An 11,670-nucleotide genomic window follows, 5' to 3' on the forward strand; every position below is an offset into this window, starting at 1 on the left:
GTTGAGAAACTTAATGAATGAGAGGACATGAACTAATTTCAATGAAATGTTCCAAATCTGGAGAGAGGTAACACTTCACAGTCATCAGTATACACCAGTGCTTCGTGATCTACACAGACATCTTACGTTTACCTTCATCAGATGTCAACTAATAGCAAGAGAAGCCTCTTAGCCATTATTTCCTATGACATCTAATTTGAGCCTCTATTTTAAAAGCAGTAGTGGTACTGTAGTTACTTTTCATTTTCTCTTAACTTTACTAACATACCATTATATAATCAAAGTGACTGTCAGTCAATCCAGCAGTAACCAATTGACTCTCCCCTGCCTCTGATTTTAGAGAGAGCCACACTTCTCTGCTTACGTGCCTTTTTGCCTCATTTCTTTTCTTCTGCTGGCAGTTAGCAACTAGTGCTGTTCAGTTAAAATGTAGTCTGCTAGAAGCATGCTATGAGTCTGTTGAGGTCGGTTGCTGTTCTGATCTATTCAACTGTGAGTAAATGAAATATTTTATTCTTTCTCTTACCATATCTCAGAATGAATTGTTGAGACTGTACGTGTCAGCTGATGAGGAAATAATGGGAGACTTTGGGGAGACCAGTAGTTAATTCTGCTGTATAAGTCCTTGCATTTGTCCTGCACAGCTAGAAGTGAAAACTGCATTGTTTGAAAAGCCTTTCAGAAACATCTTACACCTGTGACATCTTCATGGTTCCATGTAATAGTTATTGTTTTGATTTGCCATCCAGGTTTCTTTTTCTTTGGATATTTGGGGTTTAATACCTTTCTGGATCTCACTATGCACTACCCCATTCACAAGGTGGGGATGGGTAGCTATGGTTTTGTTTTTAAATGTTATAAGCCACCCAGAGTAGTGCTGAGACACTAAATGGGGATATAAATGTAATGAATAAAATAAATAATAAAATAAATAGAAGCTTTTAGCCAACATTCAAAACTCTTCAACAAATCTTCCTGAGACCATTTGTAGAGGCCTTCCTCCATCCCTCCACTATATAAAGCATGGTGGACTGTTACTACAGAAATAACAGCTCTCCAGTACTTCACTGTGTCCTCTTCAGCATGAGGTAAAGACTTTTTTATTCCCCCAAGCTGTTTAGCCCCTTTTTTTGGAAGAAGTTTTTATTCATGGTATGTTTTATAGTTTATAGTTTTAGCTCTGTCTTGGGAAGAGAATGCTGTTTATTGGATACTCTGAAAATGTAATACATAAAAATGAGACTGAGTTTTCAACAATCCCAAAAAAAGAGAGAAAGAAACATGCTACCAGGTATGTCCTTTCAATGCAGCCCTTGTTAAAATCTCTATGTTCAGCTTCTCTAGTCAATAAATGTGTGCCTATAAAATCGCTTAACAAAATCTGCCAAAATAACAAAACATCTTTTTTACACAAATGTTTCCTAATAGGCTTTCACAGGAATGAATGCAACAGGGTGATGTTAATATCGGCCCAGAATATTAGATATAAAGCAAGCTGAAAACTAAGGATAAGGATGCTCAGATAATTTCCTCAGCCGGGAGCTACATTTTGCAAAAGGAGCACATTGAGATTTCACTATTTCCATTGGCATTTCCCCTCTCATTCCAGTACTTCTCTGACACTTCAATGGTAAAACCACAGGTCTTGCTTGCTATCCTCTCAGGGGAAGGAACTGGAATGGATTCTCTTGTCTCTCAGGCAGATTACTGACCTGCAGCATTTGAAGATAACCTTCTTGTGGGTCACAGAGAAGTGAAGAGATCCGGTGGTTGTTCCTCATGCATCTGGGGTTGTTTTCTCTCGACAGAGGGAAGATCTGCCGTATGACGGTCATTCTCCCAAGAGCACTGTGTACCAGTTCCAAAATTTCATTGTCGCTGATTTCCTGCAAGGAAAACAAACCAAATCATTCATTAGGAATCAGTATGCCAAGGACAGCTATATGAAAGCTGTTTAAAAGATTAGATTAAATCCCCACCCATAATATCTGTTTTAAAAATTAAGCATAATTATGACGGAAGGAACTTGATGTTCTCATTTCTTAAGATTGCTCTCCCCTGTTCCTCTCATTCTGCCCATTGTATGGAAGATGGACAGGTGTCCGCTCATGTCTACTCAGATCCACACAGAACTTTTGTTTCTCTGTGCTGCCCCCGCTCCCCTGTTATATACGGTTTCGGTAAAATATCTGATGTTACAGCATCACTAGACCACTTCAGTGTCACTACAATTATGACATTTGCTACCACAAAATGTGAGGATAGCAACTTGCACTGATGTCTTTAAAATGGTTTAGACAAATTAATGGAAGGAAAAGATTCTAAGCTGCAGTTTCCTATGACAACTAAATTGGAACTCAATTTTAAGGCATTAGTTGTAGTTACTTTTTATTTTCCCATGATAACTTTGGCAACACATCATCAACACAAAATAAGTTTTCACCGTTTTTCCTCTCTGCAAAAGGCAAGCAAGGTTGTGGCCTTAAGCTATGTAGTTTATGTCCACTAATGGCATGAAGCTGCACTCCAGCTTTCTGCAAAGAACTTGGGGCAGGAGGCCAAGGCAAGATGAAGAAATGCAGTCAAACTGTTAAGGAGAAAACCTTTTTTCCTTTCCCCCACTGCAGCCCCCATTTCATCCACAGAGTTGTCTCTTGAACTCTGGAAAGGCTATGAAGCCAAACTCCAGGTGATGTGGAATAAGGATGTAAAACTTTGCTTACACAGAATTGCATTTTTTTCTCCCCACACTGCCAGGGAGTACCACAGTATTTTATGGTACTATGGTTTTGCACCAAATGCACAGAATTGTGAGAGGTACTATTTTATTTCATACATTTAAAAACCTTAAGCAAACCTTATGGGTTTCTTGTGGGTTCTTTGCCTCTTTGTAAACAATCCATTAGTCCTCCTGAACCTACTGTGCATATATGTGGATGACCTTTCCTTCTTAAAATCAAAGGACATTAATTTTAAGTAAACTGTTTCCAGGATCTCGTCACTGTCAAAATCACTCTCGAAATTTGCCGGCCTGGCAGGAATTAAAGCTGCCGTTCCTACACAAGGAAGGTATGTCTTGTTTTAAAGCAGAATTAGACTCCTAAAATTCCAGAAGAAAAATGTGGCTTTCTTGCCAAGACTACCACTATACTGCCAAATTTCAGCACCATATCTGGTCGCATGATTTCATGTTTCAGGTCCCAATGTTGTGTTTATGTGATTAATTGTTTAATATTATACATGAGACTTGGAGGTTGTTCCCTTTTCAGTAATATGAATAAACCAGTTGTGTTTCCATCAACAGTTTTGTACAACAATGGAGAAACATTGGGACCTGAAACATGCAACCTTTAAAAATTAACAACATATATCGTGAAATTGTTGTATCTTCCACTGTGTACCGTTAGGTTTATTTTGGTCTGGTGCTCATCAGCCTCCTCTTCATTCAGTATAACTGACTGTAAAAGAAGGGGGCAAAGGTATAACAAAACATTCATATTTCTTGCCTTTGATTGGTTATCAAAACGGTGAGATAGCCAATCAAAAGCAATGGCAAGTGCTGCAAGATTTTTTGCTCCTGCATGCGTATGAAAATACCATTCTCTTGTTCAGGAGCATCATTAGCAAATAACGTAGTGTACACACACACACACACACACACACACACACACACACACACACACACACACACACACACACACACACACACACCCTTTTTTCACAAAAACCTTATATTTTCCACAAAACACAGAGTTTTTTTAAAAAGATGTTTGTGCAAAATGCAAAGTGTTTCATGCAAAATCCAGTATTTTCATACAAGAAACATTTTTGTACATTTTTCTCAGAAAAGTCCAAAATGTGAAAACCGCACAAAAACTCTCATAATCTTGCCCAGTTGAGAGAGAAAAAAGCTACTGTCATTTTTCATTCTTATCTTTCAGAGCAAAAAATAAAAACCAACGATATAGGTCCAAAAGAACTTGCCCTTGTGTAAATTCCCACCAGACTGGGAACTCTGTGAGCCCATCAAACTGCACTCATGTAAAGTAGACTGCTGTGGCGTGCCAAGAGCATGAGTGGAACACAGGGCAGAAGAGGATGACTTATGCTTGAAGCACTTGTGTGTTTGTCAGTCTCTCCTCAAAGCTGTGCTATTGATTCTGCCGCCCGTAAACTAAACCAGTTTCCCTTTATCAAAGCATTTGGCATCCTCATGGCCAATTAGATCTATTTACATGCCAAGTGGAATAATACATAAAAAGTAGCCCAGAGGGTGGGAAAGGGGGAAGAGTCAAAGATGTACAGATTGCACTAGACTAAGTGGCAATCAACCTCCCAGAGGGCACTCAAGAGTTTTAAAGCTAGGAGCCAAGGGGCTGGGAAAGTCATCAGAGTGATCCTCACAAGCCCCAAACTGTCAATGTTATTTACTCAATACTTCTTCTCCTTGTTCCTCTGTGGATCCAGTTAATGATGAAGCAATAATGGCTATGAAAGGTACTTTTCTCAGTATGCTTTCAGAAATATTTCTTCTTTGTCAATCTCAAATATATAGATAAAAGGAGGGAAATCATTCTGGAATCCTTCCACAAAAAGAGGTGCACAAATAGTTTAAATCCTGGGTGCATGCATTCTAGAATGTAGGCTATCAACAACACATGGGTGCTTTGCACAGTTGGTCTGCATTTTGTTTTAAGTGTTGCAAAATGCTTGGGCTTGCATCTTATTTTCCAATTCTAGTTTCTGAACCATTACAATTGAAACTTTTAAAAAGACTTTTTAAAAGTTTGGCTATACATCACAACATGATCTTTTGAAATAAGCGCTCTGAGTCCCAAATGGTGATGGCCAGCCAACCTCACAAACTCTCAATAGCTCCATCAAATACTCCATAAGAAACAACAGCTGTGAAACTATTCCACTATTATTTTAACCAAAAATAAAGTTGATTTCTAATAGGAGCAGGACCTTCTCTTTTGCAGCAGCTTGACCAAAAAATTCTTTGCTTACCAAGGCATGGACATGCACTTGGATAGCAAACTTTCAAGAACAAGATATAGTAATGCCTTCAGAAACTTTTTGTTTTGATCTCATTTTTATTTCTGTTTTCCCATTTTTATTCTTTTAATGTTGTTTATAATGCTTTATTTGTAAACCACTCAGAGAAATAGTAGTGCAAGGACATGAAGAATTATTGCTAAATTCCTGGATGCTTTCAGTTTTTGCTGTCTCTGCTCAACAACCAGGTGCAGGTGGTAAGGCTGCACCTGGAGTATTGTGTACAGTTTTGGTTACTGCACCTCAAAAAAAAAACATTGTGGAACTGGAAAAGGTGCAGAAGAGAGTGACTAAAATGATGACTGGGCTGGGGCACCTCCCTTATGAGGAAAGGCTCTTTAGAGAAATGGTGCTTGGGGGGAACGTGATTGAGATGTAGGGGATGGATAAAGTGGATAGAGGGAAGCTCTTTTCCCTCTCACACAATACCAGGGGACATCCACTCCAATTGAGTGTTGGGAGAGTGAAAACAGACAAAAGAAAATATGTCTTTACCCAGCATGTTGTTAGTCTGTGGAACCCCTTGCCACAGGATGTGGGGATGGCATCTGGCCTAGATGTCTTTGAAAGGGGATTTGACAGATTTCTGGAGTAAAGGTCCATCACAGGTTACAAGCCATGATGGGGATATACAATCTCCAGGCTTAGAAGGAAGGTACCTCCAAAGCCAGATGCTGGAGAGGGGTATCAGGAGACAGGTATCTAATTGTTTAATGTGCTCCCAGAGGCATCTGTTGGGGCCACTGTGAGATACAGGAAGCTGGAATAGATGGGCCCTTGGTCTGATCCAGCAGGGCTCTTCTTACGTTCTTATGTTCTTAACAACACATCTTGATATGGGATTTTCAAATTCCACAAGATGATTTGCCTCCAGGTGAAAGTGAAATGTGAAACATGACTTTCTTCTTGTCAAGGTCCCTATAATTTGTGCAAACTGTTTCTCTCTGTGCAAAACTAATGTCCTTTCTTTTGAGATGCAAAGTATGCACACGGGGCGGGGATGATTAGCCGAGTTTTTAAAAATATATAAACAAATACTCCAGTGATTCATATCCTTCAAAGTCCATGCAATAAAGCAGCCACCATCATTCTTTCTTACAGTTGATTTTTTTTTCTGTTAAAGCATTATTTATAAAGTTTTGCTAAATTCCATGGATGATAAAGGGAAAACTATTAAAACATTTACATGTTTGCTTTATTTTGTTTCAAAATATACAATATCATAGATTCCCTGAGGAGCATAGATAGAAGAGGCCTCAATCGACCTCTAGTACAATCTGCAGCAATGCAGGAATCCACTACTAAAACATCATTGACAACAGGTCATCTATTATCGGTTAAAAATCTCCAATGAAGGAAAAAGTCTCCCAGCTTCTGACATAGTCTATCCCACTGTCAATCCTCAGTTCTTCCCATTACAAATCTTAACGTTTGTTAGGAATCCTCTTTCTTGAAGTTTGAAATCACTGGTGCAAACCCTACTCTCTGGAGCAACAGAAAATAAGTCTTCTCCATCTTCCATGTTGACAGCTCTTCAAATATTTAAAGAATTCTACCATACTACCACCCAGTTTTCTCACTCTCAAGCCAAACATATCTGTCTCCTTCAACCATTCCTCATAGGTCTTGGTTTCCAGATCTATGACTATCTTCATTGCACTGGACACACTGCAGTTTGTTATTATCTTTCTCAAAATGAGGCATCCAGAGCTGGACATAGTATCCCAGGTGAGGTCTGACTAGATAAGAACAGAATGCTGCTGCTACTACTACTTTCTTCAGTCTGGACACAGCATTTCAGTTGATACAGCCAAATATTACATTTGGGATTTTTTTTAAAATGATTGTTTTTTGCAGTGGGGGGAGGTGGCTGCCTCACACACTGGACACATACTTTTCATATATACTAGAGCCAAGTCAAGTATCACTTAATCTATACCTGTGCATTGTTTACAGGTAGAACTTTACATTTATCCCAGTTGAAATCAGTTTTGTTTGTTTTGTGCAGTTCTCCAATCTCTTAATCCTGATTCTGTCTTCTGTGGTATTAACCATTAGGGATGGGACTTTTTCATAAACACAAAAGAAAAGATATTATCTGACTCTATTTTTCATATTCTTTCATCATATATCAGAATAAAGCCTCTTCAACAAGAATGATTCAGAAAAATAAAACACAAAAGTTTTATTGTTTCATTAAAACTTTCTTTCACCCATTATCTGTCAAATTGTCTAGGAACTTTTTCCTCCAATTGCCTCATTAGGGTTGCAATCAGCGGCCAATCAGACTGTCCAGGAGGGGAAATCAGGAATTACGAATCTGTAAAAGCACCTGGATTAGTGGAACTAGAGATGGGCACAAACTGTCAAAACAGTGGGGTTTGCCCATTCGTCCTTTGGCCAAATAGGTGTTTGGTGTGTCCCAGCCCTGCCTCCTCTGGAGGGTGCCCACTCAGAGGCAGCACCCCAACTTACCTGTCATGCCTCCTCTGGGCACTTCCTCTGAATGGGCACCCACTGGAAGTGGCCAGGCTGGGAAGTGCCAAACATCTGTTTGGCCAAAGGACAAACCGGCACAAACCCAATGAGGAAGAGTGCTCTTTGCTTCTCTTATTCACGTGAGAATCTGTGCCCTTACTTCTCTGTCTTAACTACCGACAGCAGTAGAGCCCACCCTAACACTCCTACCACCCAATAACGTATGTGTGTGGGGGTGTGGAGAATAGTGCATTTGGCTTTTTTTGGTCCTGTGAGAAGGAGGCAGAGGCAGAGCCGAAGGAGGTGGGGGATTAGTTCTGCTAACAGACCTCAACATCTAACTAGATGCCTTTCTTCTTTGAGACCACAAATTACCAATACAAATACTCAAGATAAATAATAACATTATGCATGGCAAGACAATTACCTTTGGTGACAGATGCTAGATGGAGAGCAGCAATGGCAGCATATCACCTGTTCCTCTTGAACCCACTGAATACTGTATACTTTGCCATTCAGGAACATCACTGTGTGCAACACATCACTTATCTGCACTCCTTAGATTCGCCTGAGGCCTTCACGGCTATGGAAGGCAACATCCCCCTATCAGTGCAGAAGTAGCATGCAGCTGCTCATCCTGTTTACTTGTGGAATTGCACCGTATCAATTGGCTCAGGTAGCAGAGTAGCTTCTACCAGTCCTGGTTATCTGAGCAAATCAGCTATTATAAATTGTTATGGCTTTATAACTTGCATGAGATGTCTGCATTATGTGCAGGTTAATCTCAGTCTTTCTGGAGAAAGAAATGGGTCACAACCAACATAACTGCAGGAATAGAATAGTGGGAATACTTGAATATATAGAAGTTGCACACAAAGCTTATCTGGAAAGAAGTTGCTGCTCCCAGTATGTAGTCTGTTTGGTATTTATTTATTTGCACATAAAGAACATAAATTATTGTGTTTGCAATACCTAGCTATTTTAGCTCGAAGGAAATATTTAAATCTACTCTCGCTGCATTCAGTTATCCTAACACAAATTGCAAAATGAAACAATTATGTTTCACATTAAAACCCCAGTTATCCTAGAGGTAATGAGGGAAAATTATAAATTTTAATGACATTAATAATTTACTGAACCAAAAAGAGTTCCGGAAAAAATACATCCCTGAAAAAAAATACAAAGATTAACTTAAATAGGCTGGAGGATCATGAGGTTTATGAAGAATCTATAGATTTACATGAATTATATACAGAAGGCTAATAAATATAGATAAATGGGACAGATTCCTCATGTTTACATATGTAGCAGTTAGGGATGTGCATCGCAGAAACCTTTGGTTCATATTGGATCTGTGGGGATGCCTCTTTCATCTTCTATTCTTCCATGCACTGCTCTTTTTATTTGTTATGAAAGGGATACCTCCTTTGGGTCCTTTTAGATCAGGCTTGTCCAACCTGCGGCCCGAGGGCTGCATGCGGCCCAGATCAACTGGTAATGTGGCCCAGTGCAATTTTTTATTTTTAAAGAAATTTGTAAGTTCCAAGTTACACTGCCGGCGCTTGTGGCCGGAATGCGGCTGGGGCACGTCACAACAGTAGGGGTGGAGAGAGGGAAGGAAGAAAGGAGCAGGAGGGGAGGGGAGAGGGGGCTGCGTGACTGCATTGCGCCATCCCCATCAATAGGTGGACCCCCTCCCGGCCCCATAAAGCCACCGGAGTCGAAGTTGGCAGCCTCTGCTGTCTAAGATCGCAGCTGCCGGTAAGCTCTGAGGGAGGCTTACATACAATTGATAAGGAAAATGAGGCAGCCACCAGCTTACAATCAAATGGCGTTAAGTCAAAGAAAGTGGGATGCGGAAGGAAGAGGCAATAAAAGTAAACTCAGATACCCATTTCCAAAGTTAAGTTGTTTTTACACTAACAAGCTGGTCCAGAAACAGGACAGGAGATTTAAGACATAGTATTTCTTCACACAAGAAGAAACACACAAGATGGAACTCATGCATACTGGGATGAAAATAACACTGGATAAATTTCTTGGTCTCATCTGTTTTTGTAGTCACAGAATATGAGGACTCTTAGATAAGACATTTTAAAGCAAAGTAAAATTCCTCTTCTCCAGCTGATAGCAACCCAAATAGTTCTTTCCAACTCTTCACAGTTTCTGCAATTTACATAAAAAGTTGCTAATATCCCTTCCCTTTGCAAAACAAAGCACACATATAGCAAATTTAGTAGGACTGTCTAATTATTTAGAAAGATGTCAAGAACCCACCTAGTGCTTTAAATTCTTAAAGCCCCAAACATCCACATTTTGGGCAATTTGTATAATTTGCAAACTTTATGCAAAACAGTCTTTTTGACACAAAACATAATTCTAGACAGTTTGAGAACTCGATTGAAAAATCTGAGAAGTCGATCGAAAATTTATTCCAGTCCTCGCCACTGAGGAGAAAAGGGATGCAAGGCCTCATCTTTGCCCACAAGGATAAGACAAATGAGGATCTATGTATAGATATCAACAAAGACGACAGGTTTAACAACAACAAAAATTGGCTCAGATAACCAAATGGCACCTCTCTACTGAGTGATGTACATGCTGGGGGAAGACACAAAAATGGTTATCACTTTCACACTCTTTTAGGGATTTGCTGAAGGAAGAAACAAACCACTGTCAGAAACAGCAGATTATCAGAAAGAGCTTTTTTCTTAAAAAAAAATATTTCAGGTATTATACTCAGTAAATAATGCTGATTCCAGAACATTGCAGGCAGAGTTTGGAAGTCATGTTGTTGTACTACAGATCCCAGACTCCCCCAACAATCACATGTAATGCCCATACTGGAAGGGTATTCCAGTTTTGCTCCAAAAGTAACACTCTGGTGCTTATCCTACTATCATTCAAAAGTAACAAACATCCCTCTTTGTCATTATCAACCCTGCCTGCTCCCTTTCCTTCATAATGCTTATTGAGAAAAGCAATAATAGAGAAATATTTCCAGGACACATATGCCATGTGTGAATAATCTAACTTGCTTGGGTTTTGAAGAAAAATGTTCCCACCAATCTATTTATTAGTCAAGAATGATATCAAACGGATGACATCAGATGAGGGCAGAATAAAGCCACTAGCAAAAACAATGAATGAAACTATTGGATAAAAATGGAAAAACATGATGTCCAGACTGTGATAGAGATAGCAATCATCCATCATGTCTTGAATGGGCTGCAGTCAAAATTACAAGAGCAGGTGCTGAGAGGAACTCTGCAGAATTGGAAAGAAATGAGAGAGCAGAGTAAATCAAGGATCCATTGAAAGCTATTAAGGACAAGAATTAAGTAGCCGAAAGCGAAACAGAAACCTTTATTGGCATGCTGCATAAATAACATAATAACACAATAAAATACTGGGGAAAGATTCATTACAGGCAAGGGGAGGTGCCAGGAAATCGTAATTGGAGCCCCTCGTTTTGGGGAAGCATGTTGCGGCGTCTCTGAATAATGGCCTGGACGTATCTAGCAGTGGATAGAGTGACTTCCTTACTAAGGTCACATAGAAGGTATTGTATTTTCCTCAGGTCTGCCCATCCAGAATGAGAGAGGAGAAAAACCGTCAGATGTGACAGACGGATGTCCTTGTACAGTGTGCAATAAAATAGCATGTGTTGCAGGGATTCAGTCTTTCCCTGGCCACATGGGCAAACTCTCAGTTCTGTTGGTAAGCCCTTGTACCTACCCTGCGCTAGACTTGATGGTACTATGTTACATCTAGCGAGGGTGAATGCCCAGCGGTCTTGTGGCTGTTCTAGATGATGTAGGTAACTGGGTCTGCGTCCGAGGGTAAGGGGTAGCTGAAGGTGCAGCGGGGAGCAGACTTTCAGGGCCGCGCTAAACAGCGTTTGCCCTTCTATGTCCAAGACCCTGTTTTTGATGGTTTGGAAGACGCTGGGGGGGGGGGGGGGGGGGGGAATTAAGTAGCCAATATTTCCTTCCAGGTAAGATGGAAATAATGATGCAGCCCAATCAGAGCCTTTATTTCCGTGTAAGTTTCATACAGTTTAATGTTTCCAAATAAGTTTGCATTATATTGAACAGCTTTGCCAGTTCATACACTGTAATTTATATATACATT

General features: G+C 39.9%; 1 protein-coding gene across 15 annotated transcripts in view; it reads right to left on the reverse strand.

Annotated features, from left to right (window-relative positions):
- The window catches only part of GRID1 (glutamate ionotropic receptor delta type subunit 1), a 911,822-nt gene that overhangs the window by 187,597 nt on the left and 712,555 nt on the right, over positions 1-11,670 (reverse strand). For all 15 annotated transcript variants that reach the window (XM_072995117.2, XM_072995121.2, XM_078390967.1 and 12 more), the window contains exon 6: positions 1,713-1,886. In XM_072995117.2, coding sequence (XP_072851218.1) covers positions 1,713-1,886 — 174 coding nt within the window. The remainder of the gene's footprint in view (positions 1-1,712; positions 1,887-11,670) is intronic.

This window comes from Pogona vitticeps, chromosome 3 (assembly GCF_051106095.1).
Source record: "Pogona vitticeps strain Pit_001003342236 chromosome 3, PviZW2.1, whole genome shotgun sequence".
NCBI classification, from domain to species: Eukaryota; Metazoa; Chordata; class Lepidosauria; order Squamata; family Agamidae; genus Pogona; species Pogona vitticeps.